The sequence below is a fragment of the Oncorhynchus nerka genome, linkage group LG23 (assembly GCF_034236695.1).
Source record: "Oncorhynchus nerka isolate Pitt River linkage group LG23, Oner_Uvic_2.0, whole genome shotgun sequence".
Classification (NCBI taxonomy): Eukaryota; Metazoa; Chordata; class Actinopteri; order Salmoniformes; family Salmonidae; genus Oncorhynchus; species Oncorhynchus nerka.
In genome coordinates, this window is record NC_088418.1 from 28,601,537 (window position 1) to 28,620,144 (window position 18,608).

An 18,608-nucleotide genomic window follows, 5' to 3' on the forward strand; every position below is an offset into this window, starting at 1 on the left:
AGGCAAAAGGCCTCCTGTGGGGACGGGGCCTGGGATTTAGATAAATAAATTCACATCACCACAGGACAAAACACACATCCCCACAACACTACATGAAGAGAGACCTAAGACGACAACATAGCAAGACAGCAACACATGACAACACATCATTGTAGCAACACAACATAACAACAACATGGTAGCAACACATGGTACAAACATTATTGGGCACAGTCAACAGCACAAAGGTCAAGAAGGTAGAGACAACAATGGGATCATTGTGTTGAATTTAAAAACGTAATTTGTGATCTAGATAGTGCTGAGAAAATAAGGAATCACTGTATTATTCAGAGGTCCTACTATAGGCCCTACTGCGTATTGCCTGCTAGAATGTTGGCTCTATAAGCCAATATGTATTCTATATACAGTGATTTGGATTGTGGCCAATGGAATGGGTGGAGTAAAAGGCCAGCAATACTACATATTATTCAGAGCCTCATGAAATGACACCATATACATCCTACTGAGTATTTCCTAAAATACTTTTACTGCGGCACCTAGAATAGTTTTTGCTCTATAAACCAATGTGTATTCCATATACAGTGATTTGCTTTGGGGGCATTTATTTGACCTTGGAACATGTTTAAAACCCCACATTTAATTCAAATGTCACTTAAATATGAAGAAATATGAATCATTGTTAATGTTTAGACAATTATTTTTCATATATCATGAATACATACAGGCTATTGACACTTTTCTACTATTACGTGGGGGACTTTTACTTTGAATATTTTCTCAATTCTGTGACCCGGACGTACTTTTTTTAGTGTTGCTGATGAGACAGCGATCTGGTGTGGTCTACGGTGGATTAGTTATAAAAATCGTTGACCTAACGTAACCGAACACTGTCAACTTTCGTCAAGCTGGGCTTGTAATTGCGCTGAAATCGTCGACAACGGTATGCGTAATGTCTGTGGCCGAAATGGCAGTGACTGTGCAGACTTATTGGAGCAAATAGGTATGGTTTTGAAAACGTGTTATCAAACAAGAACAAGACTTGTCAACAACTGACGTCAGCTAGCGAGCTAACGTTATAGCTGCAGTGCAGTCTCTTGGACCGGATTGCCCTAACGTTACCTCTGCAGACTTTTTAATTGAAAGAAAGGACTATTGAGGTCAAAAGTAAGTTCATAAAAAAGGTGTTTACTGATTTAATCAGGGTTATCACAAGTTGCCACAAAGCAATAAACCCCGCCTATTTCTACAATTGATCTGAAAGTGTGATTTTAAACCTAACCACACTGCAAACCCTAGGCCTAAATACTTGTATTTGTGAGAGTTGTTGACATGGTGAACGCACCGAGCTGTTTGTTTGAACTACTGCCACACAGCTCAGACACCCATGCATCCCCCACAAGACATGCCACCAGAGGTCTCTTCACAGTCCTCAAGTTCAGAACAGACTATGGGAGGTGTACAGTACTACATAGAGCCATGACTACATGGAACTCTATGCTGATCCAAGCAGTAGAATCATATTTATTTTTAACAGCTACAAAGGCACCTTCTAGAACAGCAGGGACTGTGAAGAGACACACACAGGCTCAGACACATGCATACATACGATAACATACATACCAAACAGACACGTACATATGGATTTTGTGTTGTAGATATGTGGTAGTAGAGTAGCGGCCTGACGGCACACAATGTGTCGCGAAATCTGTTTTGAATGTATTGTAAGGTTTTTAAAATTGTATAACTTTCCTCAACTTTACTGGACCCCAGGAAGAAGCTAATGTGGATCCATAATAAATACAAATACCTACTCTGACCTATCTTCGTGTTTCTGTAGGATGTTTTTGGTGGGGTTGACGGGAGGAATCGCCTCAGGGAAGAGCACTGTGTCCTCTCTGCTGCGAGAGCTTGGCTGCCCCATTATCGATGCCGATGTGGTGGCTAGAAAAGGTACAGGCTATGGGACTGAAAGGGATTTTTTCCCCCCTCTCTCTCGCACACACACACACGCACACAGTTGGGTCCATTTTGACATTCCACACTCCTGTATTTGCATTCATTTTAAAAACCATTGTGCAGTTTAAAGCCCTTGCAAAATTTACTTGAGCGTGCCCCAATTATTTGTATTGATCACTATGTCATGCAAAGGTTGGTGGGAGGAGATATGAGTATGAGCTCATTGTAAAGACTCGAATGGAATCGATAGAACAGTATCAAACATGGAAACCACATATTTGGCGCCATTCCATTAATTCCATTCCAGCCATTCTATCTATACAGTGGGTATGGAAAGTCATCACCCCCTTTCAAAATGTTCACCTTTTGTTGCCTTATAGCCTGAAATGAAAACACATATAAATCTGACTTTATTTACACACAGTAACCCCACAATATTCAAGTGAATTGTTTTAATACAAAAACATCTGAAAGGTAATACTTGGAACTGTTTGCTTGAATTACAGCCATGAGTCTCTTTGAATAAGTCTCTGCTAACTTTGTACATCTAGACTGTGCAATATTTGCCCGTTCTTCCTTGCAGAGTTGTTCAAGCTCAGTCAAATTGCACGGTGACCGCTCATGGACTGCACTCTTCAAGTCATTCCACAGGTTCTTGATGGGATTTAGGTCGGGGCTCTGACTAGGCCATCCTTGGACATTCACCTTCTTGTCCTTCAACCACTATACGGTTGCTTTGGCGGTGTGCTTTGGGTCATTGTCATGTTGAAACGTGAACCATTTTCAACTTCCTGGCAGAGGGCTGCAGGTTCTCAAGAATCTGTCAGTATTTTGCACTGTCCATTTTCCCTTCTTTCCTGACAAGTGCTCCTGTCTCTGCGGAAGAGAAACAACCCCACAACAGGATGCTGCCATGCCCATACTTTACTGTAGACATGGTGTTCTTTGGGTGGAAAGATGTATTGGGTTTTCGCCAGACCTTTTTACATTCAGCCCAAAAAGTTCAATTTTGGTTTCATCTGGCCGTAGCACCTTTTGCCACTTGGCCTCAATCTACAATGTGCTTTTTGGCAAAGCTCAAATGAGACTTGATGTGTTTTTTCTTCTTCTTGCCTCTCTGATCAGTCTCCTCCTTGCCCGGTCATCCAGTTCGGAGGGATGGCTTGATCTATGCATGGTCTGGGTGGTGCCATACGCCTTCCACTTCTTAATAATGGTCTTAACTGTGCTCCGAGGGATAGACAAAGCCTTTGAAATATTTTATATCCATCCCCTGACTTGTGCCTTTCCATAACTTTATCTCGTAGATCTTTTGAAAGTACCTTTCCGCCCATAGTGGATTCTTTGCTTTGAATTGCACTACTAAGCAGTGGAGTCCTCTATCAACAACTGCTTTTATTCTGAACTAATCAAAGTCACTACAATTGATCACAGATGGAAGCCAATTAGCTTGATTTGGGATCTGGAAGGTGGTTGGTTATACCTCAGCAAGTTTGCAATTGCAATTCTAAGGGGGGGGGTCAGTTATTACTGTTTTACTTTTAATTAGTTTCCAGAGTGTAAAAAATATGTTTTACTTGAATATTGTGGGTTACTGTGTGTAAATAAGGCTGGATGTTATGTTTTCATTTCAGGCTGTAAGGTAACAAAATGTGAATATTTTTGAAAGGGGTGGTGACTTTCTGTACCCAGTGTAGCTCCTCCCACCAGCCTTTTCTGATATGCCATCATGAATCCAGTCGTATTCAATCCAGACTCATTTTGAAAGAACTGTCCTGTTGACATATTTAAAGGGATTCCGTCTGTTTTGACAACACTAGGGTTGAATAGCGGGAACCGGGTTACCGAGAATTACTGAGATTTACGTCCCAAACCCACTCCCTTTTCCAAGGATAAGTAACTGAGAAACTGGTATATTACACTAAACAAACGCAACATATAAAGTGTTGATCCCATATTTCACGAGCTGAAATAAAATATCCCCAGAATTTTCCATATGCTCCAAAAGCTTATTTCTCTAAAATGTTGTCCACAAATTTGTTTACATTCCCGTTAGTTAGCATTTCTCCTTTGCCAAAATAATCCATCCATCTGACAGGTATCAGATTGCGCTAGGGACAATAAAAGGCCACTCTAAATGTGCAGTTTTGTCACACAATACAGTGCCACAGATATCCCATTGAATGTAATGTTCATTTCTCTACCATAAGCAGCCTCCAACGTTGTTTTAAAGAATTTGGCAGTATGTCCAACCGGCATCACAACATCAGACCATCTGTAACCATACCAGCCCAGGACCTCCACATCAGGGCTCTTCACCAGCGGAATCGTCTGAGACCTGCCACCTGGGCAGCTGATGAAACTGGGTTTGTACAACGGAACAATTTCTGCAGAAACAATCTCATGGAAGCTAACCTGCCTGCTCATTGACCTCACCAGGGTCTGGACCTGACTGTAGTTTGGCGTCGTAACTGACTTCATGGCCACTAGCACACTAGAGAAGTGTGCTCTTCATGGCTGAATCCCGGTTTCAACTGTACTGGACAGATGACGTTGTGTGTGCGAGTGGTTTGCTGACGTCAACATTGTGAACAGACTGGCCCGTGGTGGCGGTGGGGTTATGCTATAGGCAGGCATAAGCTACGGCCAATGAACACAATTGCATTTTAACAATGGCAATTTGAATGCACAGAGATACTGTGACGAGATCTTGAGGCCCATTGTTGTGCATTCATCTGCTGCCATCACCACATTTTTCAGCCTGATAATGCACGACCACATGTCACAAGGATATGTACAAAATTCCTGGAGGCTGAAAATGTCCCAGTTCTTTCATGGCCTGCATACACACCAGACATATCATGCATTGAGCATGTTTGGGATGCTCTGGATTGACGTGTACACAGAGTGTTCCAGTTCCCACCAATATCCAGCAACTTTGCACAGCCATTGAAGAAGCCACAATCAACAGCCTGATCAACTCTATGCAAAGGAGATGTCGCGCTGCATGAGGCAAATGGTGGTCACGCCAGATACTGACGGGTTTTCTGATTTACTGGTTTGTCTGTAGTTTATGCCTGCCATAGCATAACCCCACCTCCACCATAGGGCACTCTGTTCATAACGTTGACATAAGCAAACCGCTCACCCACACGAAGCCATACACGTGGTCTGTGGTTGTGAGGCCAGTTGGACGTACTGCCAAATTCTCTAAAAAGACTTTGGAGGCGGCTTAGGGTATAGAAATTAACATTAAATTCTCTGGCAACATTACTGGTGGACGTTCCCTGCAGTTAGCATTCAAATTGCACGCTCCCTCAACTTGAGACATCTGTGGTGTTGTGTGACAACTGTTCATTTTAGAGTGGCCTTTCAATGTCCACAGCACAAGGTGAACCTGTGTAATCATGCTGTTTAATCAGCTTCTTGATATACCACACCTGTCAGGTGGATGGATTATCTTGGCATCGGAGAAATGCTCACTAACTGGAATGTAAACAAATTTGTGCACCAAATTTGAGAGATAAGCATTTTGTGCATATTGAACATTTGTGGGATCTTATTTCAGCTCATGAAACATTGGACCAATACTTTACACTTGCGTTTATATTGTTGTTCAGTATATATAAAATCCTACCCTACCTCTTTCAGGTAATAAATTGAATGCAGTATTAGTGTTATTTATCTAATGAATGATGGGTGATGCATAAACTTCTAACTTATAGCCTCTGTCTCTTGCGCAATACGCACCTGCGCTACGCTGGCCTCTCTCCTTTAAACGCTTCTTCCCACTGGGCGCACACTGGTTGAACCAATGTGGAACAGACGTTGAATTGACATCTGTGCCAAGTGGGTTAGCTCTTGGAGTCCCAGGAAAAGCTAGACTAAAATCTCTTGCTGGACATTTTTGTTTCTTTTCCGTTTAATAATAGACTATTCGAAGTGGGATGCAAGCTCTTGTTTGCTGATTGTTAATTACAGCAGCCAATAGAACTCGCGGGGAGTTTTGAAAGAAGAGAGAACACACGCAATGGGGATAGGCTACAGAAGTTAGGCCTATTTATTCAGACCATAACCATTCAATCTTTGTGAAAATAATTGAAAGCTGTCTGCGTCTTATTCTAGTCCTATATTATTCATTATATGTCATTACAATTATGAAGATAAGTACAACATGTTTAATTTAGCTGTTGAAAGCGAGGAAGAAATGAAGCAACAATAGAGAGAGAAATGGGTAGGATTATTATGAAAGGTAGCCTACACAGTTGAAGTCGGAAGTTTAGTCATTAACTTGTTTTTCACTCCATAAATTTCTTGTTTACAAACTCTAGTTTTGGCAAGTCGGATAGGACATCTACTTTGTGGATGACACAAGTAATTTTTCCAAAAATGGTTTACAGACAGATTATTTCACTTACAATTCACTGTATCTCAATTCCAGTGGGTCAGAAGTTTACATACACTATGTTGACTGTGCCTTTAAACAGCTTTGAAAATTCCAGTAAATTCCATCATACAATAGTACGCAAGTATAAACACCATGGGATCACGCATCCGTCATACCGCTCAGGAAGGAGACGTGTTCTGTCTCCTAGAGATGAACGTACTTTGGTGCGAAAAGTGAAAATCAATCCCAGAACAACAGCAACGGACCTTGTGAAGATGCTGGAGGAAACGGGTACAAAAGTATCTATATCCACAGTCAAACGAGTCTTATATCGACATAACCTGAAAGGCCGCTCAGCAAGGAAGAAGCCACTGCTCCAAAACCGCCATTAAAAAAATCCAAACTACGGTTTGCAACTGCACATGGGGACAAAGATCGTACTTTTTGGAGAAATGTCCTCTGGTCTGATGAAACAAAAATAGAACTGTTTGGCCATAATGACCATCGTTATTTTTGGAGGAAAAAGGGGAGGCTTGCAAGCCGAAGATCACCATCCCAACCGTTAAGCACGGGGGTGGCAGCATCATGTTATGGGGGTGCTTTGCTGCAGGAGGGACTGGTGCACTTCACAAAATAGATAGAATCATGAGGACGGAAAATGATGTGGATGTATTGAAGCAACATCTCAAGACATCAGTCAGGAAGTTTAAGCTTGGTCGCAAATGGGTCTTCCAAATGCACCAGCTCTGTCAGGAGGAATGAGACAAAATTCACCCAACTTATTGTGGGACGCTTGTGGAAGGCTACATTTACATTTAAGTCATTTAGCAGACGCTCTTATCCAGAGCGACTTACAAATTGGTACCTGAAACATTTGACCCAAGTTAAACAATTTAAAGGCAATGCTACCAAATACAAATTGAGTGCATGTAAACTTCTGACCCACTGGGAATGTGATGAAAGAAATAAAAGCTGAAATAAATCATTCTCTCTACCATTATGCTGACATTTCACATTCTTAAAATAAAGTGGTGATCCTAACTGACCTAAGACAGGGAATTTTTACTAGGATTAAATGTCAGGAACTGTGAAAAGCTGAGTGTAAATGTATTTGGCTAAGGTGTATGTAAACTTCTGACTTCAACTGTATATGCTTAAAATAAGCTCTATTATATTTCACAATTTAAATCAAATTCGCTAAACTTTGTAGGCTGCATGTCCAGCACCAGCATCGCATGGTTTGAACGCGGTGTGTAATTCCAGTCCATGTAATGCAGCATAATACAGTCCACACTCAAAAAGATTAGCTTACTGGAGCTTGTTGCATTCATTTACCATTTAGCATAACTACATCTATGGGCTTTTATGTTCTTCTGTCGTGCATAATGTGTGGTAGTCTATCTATCATGTAAATCATTGGTTAATGGCAAAATCGTTTGGGAATTTTTAGACATGGGCTCATAAAATATCCTTAATGTAGGGTTCATCAGGCTCAGGTATCATCAGGCTTGAATTTTCAAGCCGTTAGAAGCTCTAATCAAATCCAGACATATTTATATGCTTTAGATTGAGACTACCTGTTTTGGCGGTTAAATACTGGGTTACCCGTTGAAAATTTGTTAAATCTTGGGATGGAACATTTTTGTAAAATACCGGGAAACTATTCAACCCTAGACAACACAGGCGTATTTATATTGGATGGCTGTGAGAAAGCCGTGGCAAGGGTTGTCGTATTCATTAGACACCAAATAGGGGGGAAAATGTGACTGAAACCGAGAGGTACTACATGGACTTGTCAATTAAGAAATGCTCATTTTTGTTTTCCGATGCAAATGTTTGAGAACACATTCTGTTGCGTGCCTTAATGAACATGACCCATGTCTTTAATCAGGTTAAGCTAACCGTGTCCTGTGTCTTTGCCAGTGGTGGAGCCCCACAGTCCGGCCTACTGCCGGATCGTGAAACACTTTGGCCCCGAGATCCTGCTGGAAAATGGAGAGATCGACCGGCAGAAGCTGGGTCAGCTCATCTTCGCCAGCGAGGACAAGCGGCGCCTGCTTAACTCCATCACCCACCCAGAGATCCACAAGGCCATGCTCAAACAGATCTTCTTTTTCTTCCTCCGAGGTTAGCTAACTAAGTGTAAAAAAGACAATTACAGCAGTACATTATAATTTTTTTTTTTTCCTGGGGTGGTCTTCCCGTCTACTGCAAATGTATCATATATTGTAAAGCCACTAAATTGCATATGTCATAACAATCATATGAAAATGTGTAAGGAATTCTTAATGGGACATATGGAGAATAAACCATGGAATACCTAACATTGTAACTTTCCATAGAGGGTGGATTGGTAGGAGCCACAGTACAGTACTGCAGTTCCACGGCTCTGGTGTGAGGGCTCTATTGTAGTGCTGCTGCTCTTTCCCCTCCAGGTTATCGCTACGTGGTGCTAGACGTGCCCCTGCTCTTCGAGACGAGGCGTCTCACCCGCTTCCTTAACCACACTGTGGTGGTGTACTGGTAAGACCAACTACGGCTCTCCGACCTTTCATTTCTAAAGGTTTGAACCTGCTTAAAGGTTTCAACATAAAATATGTGCTCTAGCTTGGAAAATAAATGTGACAATATCTGTTTGCTTCCTACCTTAGGACTGTTTTCCTCAAGAAATGTGTTCTGCTTCATGTTGACTTTCCTTCCCATGATACATTGAGTTTTGTGATACTGAGTATCATGACAACTATTGCAGCACGGCGCTTTGGGGTAGTGCGCTGCGCTCAGAATTCAGGTAAATTGAATGCTGACCTCGTGCTGCGCACGACCAAGCGGCACCTTTTTAGCTTTCCTAAACCTAGACCAGAGAGAAGTTCAACAAGGGCAAGTACTGTTTCCAAGAGACCATTTCCTTAATGTCAAACAGAACTTACCCAGAACGTGGTCACCATGACCTCAGAATATTCAATATTAATGTTCTAGACACGTTTCGTGAGAACGCTGCAAGAACATTTCTGTGTTCAGTTCTCAGAGGGTTATGGGAATATTCCTTCAAAGAATATTCCATGGATACAGTTCTTGCAGCGTTCCAATTAAACGTGTCTAGAACATTTAATATGGAATATTCTGAGGTCATGGTGACCACGTTCTGTTTAATATTTAGGGAATAATCTCCTAACTCTAATGCCAGAACCTGCTAAATAGGTTTCAGGAGGTTTTTGCTAACGTACATAGAATGTTCCCCTAACTAACTGAAAACTGGACACTCAAACATCTCAAATCAAATCAAATTTTATTTGTCACATACACATGGTTAGCAGATGTTAATGCGAGTGTAGCGAAATGCTTGTGCTTCTAGTTCCGACAATGCAGTGATAACCAACAAGTAATCTAACTAACAATTCTAAAACTACTGTCTTATACACAGTGTAAGGGGATAAAGAATATGTACATAAGGATATATGAGTGAGTGATGGTACAGAGCAGCATACAGTAGATGGTATCGAGTACAGTATATACATATGAGATGAGTATGTAGACAAAGTAAACAAAGTGGCATAGTTAAAGTGGCTAGTGATACATGTATTACATAAGGATGCAGTCGATGATGTAGAGTACAGTATATACGTATGCATATGAGATGAATAATGTAGGGTAAGTAACATTATATAAGGTAGCATTGTTTAAAGTGGCTAGTGATATATTTACATCATTTCCCATCAATTCCCATTATTAAAGTGGCTGGAGTTGGGTCAGTGTCAATGACAGTGTGTTGGCAGCAGCCACTCAATGGTGGCTGTTTAACAGTCTGATAGCCTTGAGATAGAAGCTGTTTTTCAGTCTCTCAGTCCCAGCTTTGATGCACCTGTACTGACCTCGCCTTCTGGATGATAGCGGGGTGAACAGGCAGTGGTTCGGGTGGTTGATGTCCTTGATGATCTTTATGGCCTAACATCGGGTGGTGTAGGTGTCCTGGAGGGCAGGTAGTTTGCCCCCGGTGATGCGTTGTGCAGACCTCACTACCCTCTGGAGAGCCTTACGGTTGAGGGCGGAGCAGTTGCCGTACCAGGCGGTGATACAGCCCGCCAGGATGCTCTCGATTGTGCATCTGTAGAAGTTTGTGAGTGCTTTTGGTGACAAGCCGAATTTCTTCAGCCTCCTGAGGTTGAAGAGGCGCTGCTGCGCCTTCTTCACGACGCTGTCAGTGTGAGTGGACCAATTCAGTTTGTCTGTGATGTGTATGCCGAGGAACTTAAAACTTGCTACCCTCTCCACTACTGTTCCATCGATGTGGATAGGGGGGGTGTTCCCTCTGCTGTTTCCTGAAGTCCACAATCATCTCCTTAGTTTTGTTGACGTTGAGTGTGAGGTTATTTTCCTGACACCACACTCCGAGGGCCCTCACCTCCTCCCTGTAGGCCGTCTCGTCGTTGTTGGTAATCAAGCCTACCACTGTTGTGTCGTCCACAAACTTGATGATTGAGTTGGAGGCGTGCGTGGCCACGCAGTCGTGGGTGAACAGGGAGTACAGGAGAGGGCTCAGAACGCACCCTTGTGGGGCCCCCGTGTTGAGGATCAGCGGGGAGGAGATGTTGTTGCCTACCCTCACCACCTGGGGGTGGCCCGTCAGGAAGTCCAGTACCCAGTTGCACAGGGCGGGGTCGAGACCCAGGGTCTCGAGCTTGATGACGAGCTTGGAGGGTACTATGGTGTTGAATGCCGAGCTGTAGTCGATGAACAGCATTCTCACATAGGTATTCCTCTTGTCCAGGTGGGTTAGGGCAGTGTGCAGTGTGGTTGAGATTGCATCGTCTGTGGACCTATTTGGGCGGTAAGCAAATTGGAGTGGGTCTAGGGTGTCAGGTAGGGTGGAGGTGATATGGTCCTTGACTAGTCTCTCAAAGCACTTCATGATGACGGAAGTGAGTGCTACGGGCGGTAGTCGTTTAGCTCAGTTACCTTAGCTTTCTTGGGAACAGGAACAATGGTGGCCCTCTTGAAGCATGTGGGAACAGCAGACTGGTATAGGGATTGATTGAATATGTCCGTAAACACACCGGCCAGCTGGTCTGCGCATGCTCTGAGGGCGCGGCTGGGGATGCCGTCTGGGCCTGCAGCCTTGCGAGGGTTAACACGTTTAAATGTCTTACTCACCTCGGCTGCAGTGAAGGAGAGACCGCATGTTTTCGTTGCAGGCCGTGTCAGTGGCACTGTATTGTCCTCAAAGCGGGCAAAAAAGTTATTTAGTCTGCCTGGGAGCAAGACATCCTGGTCCGTGACTGGGCTGGGTTTCTTCTTGTAGTCCGTGATTGACTGTAGACCCTGCCACATGCCTCTTGTGTCTGAGCCGTTGAATTGAGATTCTACTTTGTCTCTGTACTGACGCTTAGCTTGTTTAATAGCCTTGCAAAGGGAATAGCTGCACTGTTTGTATTCGGTCATGTTGCCAGACACCTTGCCCTGATTAAAAGCAGTGGTTCGCGCTTTCAGTTTCACGCGAATGCTGCCATCAATCCACGGTTTCTGGTTAGGGAATGTTTTTATCGTTGCTATGGGAACGACATCTTCAACGCACGTTCTAATGAACTCCCACACCGAATCAGCGTATTCGTCAATATTTTTATCTGACGCAATACGAAACATGTCCCAGTCCACGTGATGGAAGCAGTCTTGGAGTGTGGAGTCAGCTTGGTCTGACCAGCGTTGGACAGACCTCAGCGTGGGAGCCTCTTGTTTAAGTTTCTGCCTGTAGGCAGGGATCAACAAAATGGAGTCGTGGTCAGCTTTTCCGAAAGGGGGCGGGGCAGGGCCTTATATGCGTCGCGGAAGTTAGAGTAACAATGATCCAAGGTTTTACCACCCCCTGGTTGCGCAATCGATATGCTGATAAAATTTAGGGAGTCTTGTTTTCAGATTAGCTTTGTTAAAATCCCCAGCTACAATGAATGCAGCCTCCGGATAAATGGTTTCCAGTTTGCAAAGAGTTAAATAAAGTTCGTTCAGAGCCATCGATGTGTCTGCTTGGGGGGGATATATACGGCTGTGATTATAATCGAAGAGAATTCTTTTGGAAGATAATGCGGTCTACATTTGATTGTGAGGAATTCTAAATCAGGTGAACAGAAGGATTTGAGTTCCTGTATGTTTCCTTCATCACACCATGTCTCGTTAGTCATGAGGCATACGCCCCCGCCGCTCTTCTTACCAGAAAGATGTTTGTTTCTGTCGGCGCGATGCGTGGAGAAACCCGTTGGCTGCACCGCATCGGATAGCGTCTTCCCAGTAAGCCATGTTTCCGTGAAGCAGAGAACATTGCAGTCTCTGATGTCCCTCTGGAATGCTACCCTTGCTCGGATTTCATCAACCTTGTTGTCAAGAGACTGGACATTGGCAAGAAGAATGCTGGGGAGTGGTGCGCGATGTGCCCTTGTCCGGAGTCTGACCAGAAGACGTTTCCCTCTTTTTCGGAGTCGTTTTCTTGGGTCGCTGCATGCGATCCATTCCGTTGTCCTGTTTGTAAGGCAGAACACAGGATCCGCGTCGCGGAAAACATATTCTTGGTCGTACTGATGGTGAGTTGACGCTGATCTTATATTCAGTAGTTCTTCTCGACTGTATGTAATGAAACCTAAGATGACCTGGGGTACTAATGTAAGAAATAACACGTAAAAAAACAAAAAACTGCATAGTTTCCTAGGAACGCGAAGCGAGGCGGCCATCTCTGTCGGCGCCTCGCTTCGCCGACAGATGGGGAACATTATGGGTCAAATAAAATGTTATTTGTCACATCCGCCTAATACAACAGGTGTAGACCTTGAAATGCTTACTTACAAGCCCTTAACAAACAGTGCAGAGTGAGAAAGTATTTTCTAAATAAACTAAAGTAAAATAACAATAATGAGGCTATATACAGGGGGTACCAGTACCAAGTCAATGTACGGGTTACTGGGCCATACACACTACTCTTTGTAGCGCCTTGCGGTCGGATGCCGAGTAGTTTCCATACCAGGCGGTGATGCAGCATTAGAACTTTTTGAGGATCTGGGGACACTCTTTTCAGTCTCCTGAGGGGAATAGGCGTTCTCATGCCCTGTTCAAAACTGTCTTGGTGTGTTTGGACCATGATAGTTTTTGGTGATGTGGACACCAAGGAACTTGAAGCTTTGGCCCCGCTCCATTACAGACCTGTCAATTTGTGCTCGGCCCTCCTTTTCCTGTAATCCTCGATCAGCTCTTTGTCTTAATGTTGAGGGAGAGGTTGTTGTCCTGGTACCACACTGCCAGGTCTCTGACCTCCTCCCTATAGGCTGTCTCATCGTTGTCAGTGATCAGGCCTACCACCGTTGTGTCATCTGCAAACTTATTGATGGTGTTGGAGTCGTGCTTGGCCACACAGTCGTGGATGAACAGGGTGTACAGGAGGCGACTAAGCACAAACACTCCTGAGAAAGCCCCCTTGTTGAGGTTCAGCGTGTCAGATGTGATGTTACCTACCCTTACCACCTGTGGGCGGCCTTTCAGGAAGTCCAGGATCCTGTTGCAGAGGGAGGTGTTTAGTCCCAGGGTCCTGAGCTTAGTGATGAGCTTTCAGGGCACTATGGTGGGTAACATTACAAAAACGTTATCTCTGTCGCTAGAATTGTTAGTTGGGGAAACTAGAAATAATAATGTGGTGATACAACCCGACAGGATGCTCTCAATTGTGCATCTGTAAAAGTTTGAGGGTTTTAGCCAAATTTATTCAGCCTCCTAAAGTTGAAGAGGTACTGTTGCGCCTTCATCAACACACTGTCTGTGGGTGGATATTTTCAGATTGTCAGTGATATGTATGCCAAGAAACTTGAACCTCTCCTCCTTCTCCACTGCCGTCCCGTCTATGTGGATAGAGGCGTTCTCCCTCTACTGTCTCCTGTAGTCCATGATCAGCTCCTTGGTTTTGTTGACGTTGAGAGGGAGTTATTTTCCCTTTCACCACTCCGCCAGGGCCCTCACCACCTCCCTGTAGGCTGTCTCGTCATTGTTGATAATCAGGTCTACTACTGATGTGACATCTGCAACCTTGATGATTGAATTGGAGGCTTGCGTGGCCACGCAGTCATTGGTGAATAGGGAGTACAGGAGGGGTCTGAGCACACACCCTTGTGGGGCCCCTGTGTTGAAGATCAGCGAAGAGGAGGTGTTGTTTCCAACAACGGTCCATTATAAATCATATTCTAGGTCAGGTGGGCATACATATAAAGCTTGTTCTTTTTGCTAACATTACCAGCTAAATTATGAAATACTATATTAGTGTTAACCTTTCACAAGGCAATTCACAGAAGCACATCGTAATTTTGGTGGCCATAGAACAGAGTCATGAGTGCATTGTATGACATCAAATCAGTATTATATTCCTCAAGTCTCATTTTTGTCATTTACAGCATTTCCCTCACCCAGACAACAAAACAATTGCAAAAGTTGCCCAATTAGCTGGAGGGATGGCTGCGACTTATTCTCATGCAATGCTCAAGTTTAGAACGGCTGTCAGTCAAAACCCTCTGATGTCATGTATATCATGTTACTGTACAGCCACTGCATTCCAATTTAGGCGCTTATCATTGTCCAAATCTGCCAGTGTAAAGGGTTAAGCATGTTCTCTTTTCCTGATCCAGTGACCCGGCCACCCAGCTGTCACGCCTCATGAACCGGGACGGGCTGACCCAGGAGCAGGCGGAGCAGCGTGTGGCTGCCCAGATGCCCCTAAATGAGAAGCGGGGATTGGCCAGTCACGTGGTGGAAAACTCGGGCAGCCGCGAGGACACCCAGCGCCAGGTGCTGCGGCTACACACCAAGCTCGAGGACTCTATGGAGTTCCTGCTGGCCAGGGCCATCGCCATAGCGACCGCTGCCGGCCTGGGCGGACTACTTCTATACGCCGCCAAATTGCTGGCGTCTTAGCGAATGGAGTGAGAGTTATACGAGAGTCGCCCTCCTATGGCAATGCAGTGTTGAATTGTGATTGAGACTGTGGCACTTTGAACTTAAGCCATAGCACGTAACCGACCACTGGGCCCAGCACGTGTGGTGAGAGGTCCTATGGTCGGTTATGTGTTATGGCTTGAGTTGAAAGTTCGCAAGCAGTTTGTACTTAGAAAGTGGTCAAGTAACGTGAGATGTTTTCTTGTGTAAATTCCTTGTTGCTCTTTGAATGCTACAGGAAACAGTGAACACCTAGGTTTCCTTGGTTTGCATTTTAAAAGCCAAGAAGTTATTTGGGAAAATATTTTTGGAGTCACTAGACTGCTTTTTTTTAAAGCAAATATCTTTTCTGTATGAGATATCTGGACAGAATAGTTCAGCATGGGCTGAGAAGCAACGCTGGTGATGTAAGAATGTTTTTAGCTCATTGTGCCTATTTGTTTGACATTTTAAGGGGATAGTTCACTGAAATTGCATATTTACCTTTAGTGAGTGGTCTATGGACCTGGGAGAGTCAGCGACCGAAGATTTTGATTTCTTAAAATGAAATGTTATTGTTTGCGTACACAGTTTAACAAGTGCTATATAGTGGGTGCAGCGATATGCTTATGTTCCTATCGATCGGTGCAGTAAATTTCAACAAGCACACAATAATCGCAAATTTATTTTAAAAATGTTTTATGTAGTACAGCAATGGATGTATAAATAGTATGTCAATATTATTAAAGTGACCAGTGGTCATTGACTATGTAGTAGTCTCTAAGATGCAGGCTAGAGTACCTGGTGGTGGCCAGCTAGTGATAGTGACTGAGGGGCAGAGTAGGGTAGTGGGCAGATAACACAGTACTGGGTGGAGGCCATCTAGTGGTGGCTATTTAACACTCAGTCTCTCGGTCCCAGCTTTGATGTACTGTCTCTGTCTTCTAGATGGTAGCGGGGTGAACAGTCCGTGGCTCGGGTGGCTGAGGTCCTTGATGATGATCTTGGCCTTCCTGTGACACCGGGTGCTGTAGATATCCTGGAGGGCAGGCAGTGTGCCCCCGATGGTGCGTTGGGCTGACCGTACCACCCCTAGAGTGCCCTGCTGTTATCGACGGTACAATTGCCGTACCAGGCGGTTATACTGCCTGACAGGATGCTCTCAAGAGTGCATCTGTAGATGTTTGTGAGGACTTAGGGGTTGAAGAGGCATTGTTGCGCCTTCACCACATTGTTGGTGTGAAGGGATCATTTCAGGTCTCTGTCAATTTGGATGGGGGTGTGCTCTCTCTGCTGTCTCCTGTAGTTCACAATCAGCTCCTGTCCACGATCAGCTTTTGTTGACGTTGAGGAAGAGGTATGGTCAGATTTCCGAAGGGAGGTTAGGGCCTTGTAGCCATCCTGGAAGGGAGAGTAGCAATGAACAAGAATTTTCGCACCATGAGTAGCAAAGATGTTGATAGCATTTTGGTAGTGTTTTCCTCAGATTTCCTTTATTAAAGTCCCCAGTTACAATAAATATGCCTTCAGGTTATGCGGTTTCTTGAGTGCCGTCGCAGTGTCTGCTTGTGAGGAAATGTACATGGCAGTGACTATAACCGAAGACAATTGTCTTGGGAGGTAATGTGGTCGGCATTTGAAGGAGGTATTCCAGTTCGGGAGAACCAAAGGACTTGATTTCCTGTACGTTACCCAATAACACCATGAGTTGTTTGTCATGAAACATGCTCCTTACCTTTGTGTTTCCCAGATAGTTCTTTGTTCCTGACCACACAATGAACGTAGGACCACGCTGGTTCTCTGGACGGGGACAATGTGTCCAGAGAGGGCCACAATTCTGTAAAGCAGAATATGTCTCTGTCTGGATGATCCTTGCCCTGAGCTCATCTATTTGATTGTCCAGGGATTGACTGTTACAGAGTAATATACTCTGAAGCAGTGGGTGGTATGCCTGTTTCCTGAGTCTGACTAAGTCCCCACTTCTCCTCCTTCGGCAGTTGTTTTGGAGTGTCACCCGGGATGAATGGAGTTGCCTCAGCCAGTTTAAACAAAGGGTCCAGGAAGTTCAATTTATGGTGAGTGACCACCAATCTAATATCCAAAAGTGATTTTCGCCTGTAGGTAATAGAGAAAATAATGTAAGAAATAATACAAAAAAACTAAAATACTGCAAAGTTGTCTAGGAGCTAGAAGCAGGGCGACTATGTCTGTTGGCGCGATCTTTAAAGTTGTTTACTTCGTGTTAACGGTGTTGGATACTGTTAGATTCTGCGTTAAACTTGGAACATTGTTATATTCAAAAGTATAGTATCTAAGGAGTGAAAGAGACTGGTTTTTACATCAGAAGTGAATGGTTATCTATAGGAGCCAGATGGCTTTGGAATGTATTGGATGGACGGGAAGAAGTCACAGGAGTGCTACAGGGGATACGGATGGACTGTGGATTAGGCAAATGAGGGGTTGAGGTAAGGTCAGATCCCCTTAAGGCAGAAATTATGGTTTATTACCCTATTACTTAGTCTTCCTGTTGAACCATAGAATATGTAAGGATTTGAGAGAAGGAGGAGTGCCTAAATTGGAGTTTATATACTTGTGGTGGTGGAAACGTGTTTTGTCTGAATGCAGCTGTATTGACCCTCTGGGCTTTCATAATGTGTGTTTTTACTCTGAGAATTAGAACCTAACAACACAAAGCAATGGGAATGGTAGGGAATTGGAATGAAGTGACTGAGTTGATTTGGGAATGCTTCGATCATGCTACCATGGCTCCTATAAGTCTTATTATTTTGCACGCAACAATGCTAATGCTAATATGTGAGAAAGTAAACTCCCAGGTTCCATAGATGACTTCCTGTTTATCAATAAAATTAGGTACATTTGTGATTTAGGATAAATATAATTTTAAGGATGGGGTAACTATGTAATATGGATAAAGTAATCAGCTTTTAAAATATTCGATTGACTCTGTGATGACGCTAGAATGAAGACATAGGTGATGTATTCGACAATCCACTTTTCAAACTAAAGAGTTTTCTAAACGGTCGAAGGAATGAAGATGAAGACTTCCTTGATGCCACTGTCTTTTCTAACACTTGAAGCTACAGTATCTTCTGTACTTTTTCAGTCAACTCTAGTTTTTTTTTTTTTACATCCGCACACATGAGGAACTAAAAGATTTTATCTGTTTTATCAGCTGCTGTAAAAAAAAAGTAAAAGAAGAATGTCAATGATCTCTTATCCATGTCTGAAAATAAACAGAACTATATTACTACAATGTCCCATCCTACATTGTGCTTTTTGCATCCTTTCGTAATATTGCATTCTCATACTCTTA

At 43.7% G+C, this 18,608-nt stretch overlaps 1 protein-coding gene across 1 annotated transcript; it reads left to right on the plus strand.

The window, feature by feature from the left end:
• Nucleotides 1-818: 818 nt before the first annotated feature.
• dcakd (dephospho-CoA kinase domain containing) lies at nt 819-18,550 on the plus strand. Its single transcript, XM_029629600.2, has 5 exons — nt 819-1,164; nt 1,838-1,950; nt 8,267-8,470; nt 8,779-8,866; nt 14,989-18,550. The coding sequence occupies exons 2-5, from the start codon at nt 1,839-1,841 to the stop codon at nt 15,272-15,274; spliced, it is 690 nt and encodes a 229-aa protein (XP_029485460.1). The 5' UTR covers nt 819-1,164; nt 1,838; the 3' UTR covers nt 15,275-18,550.
• Nucleotides 18,551-18,608: the final 58 nt, after the last annotated feature.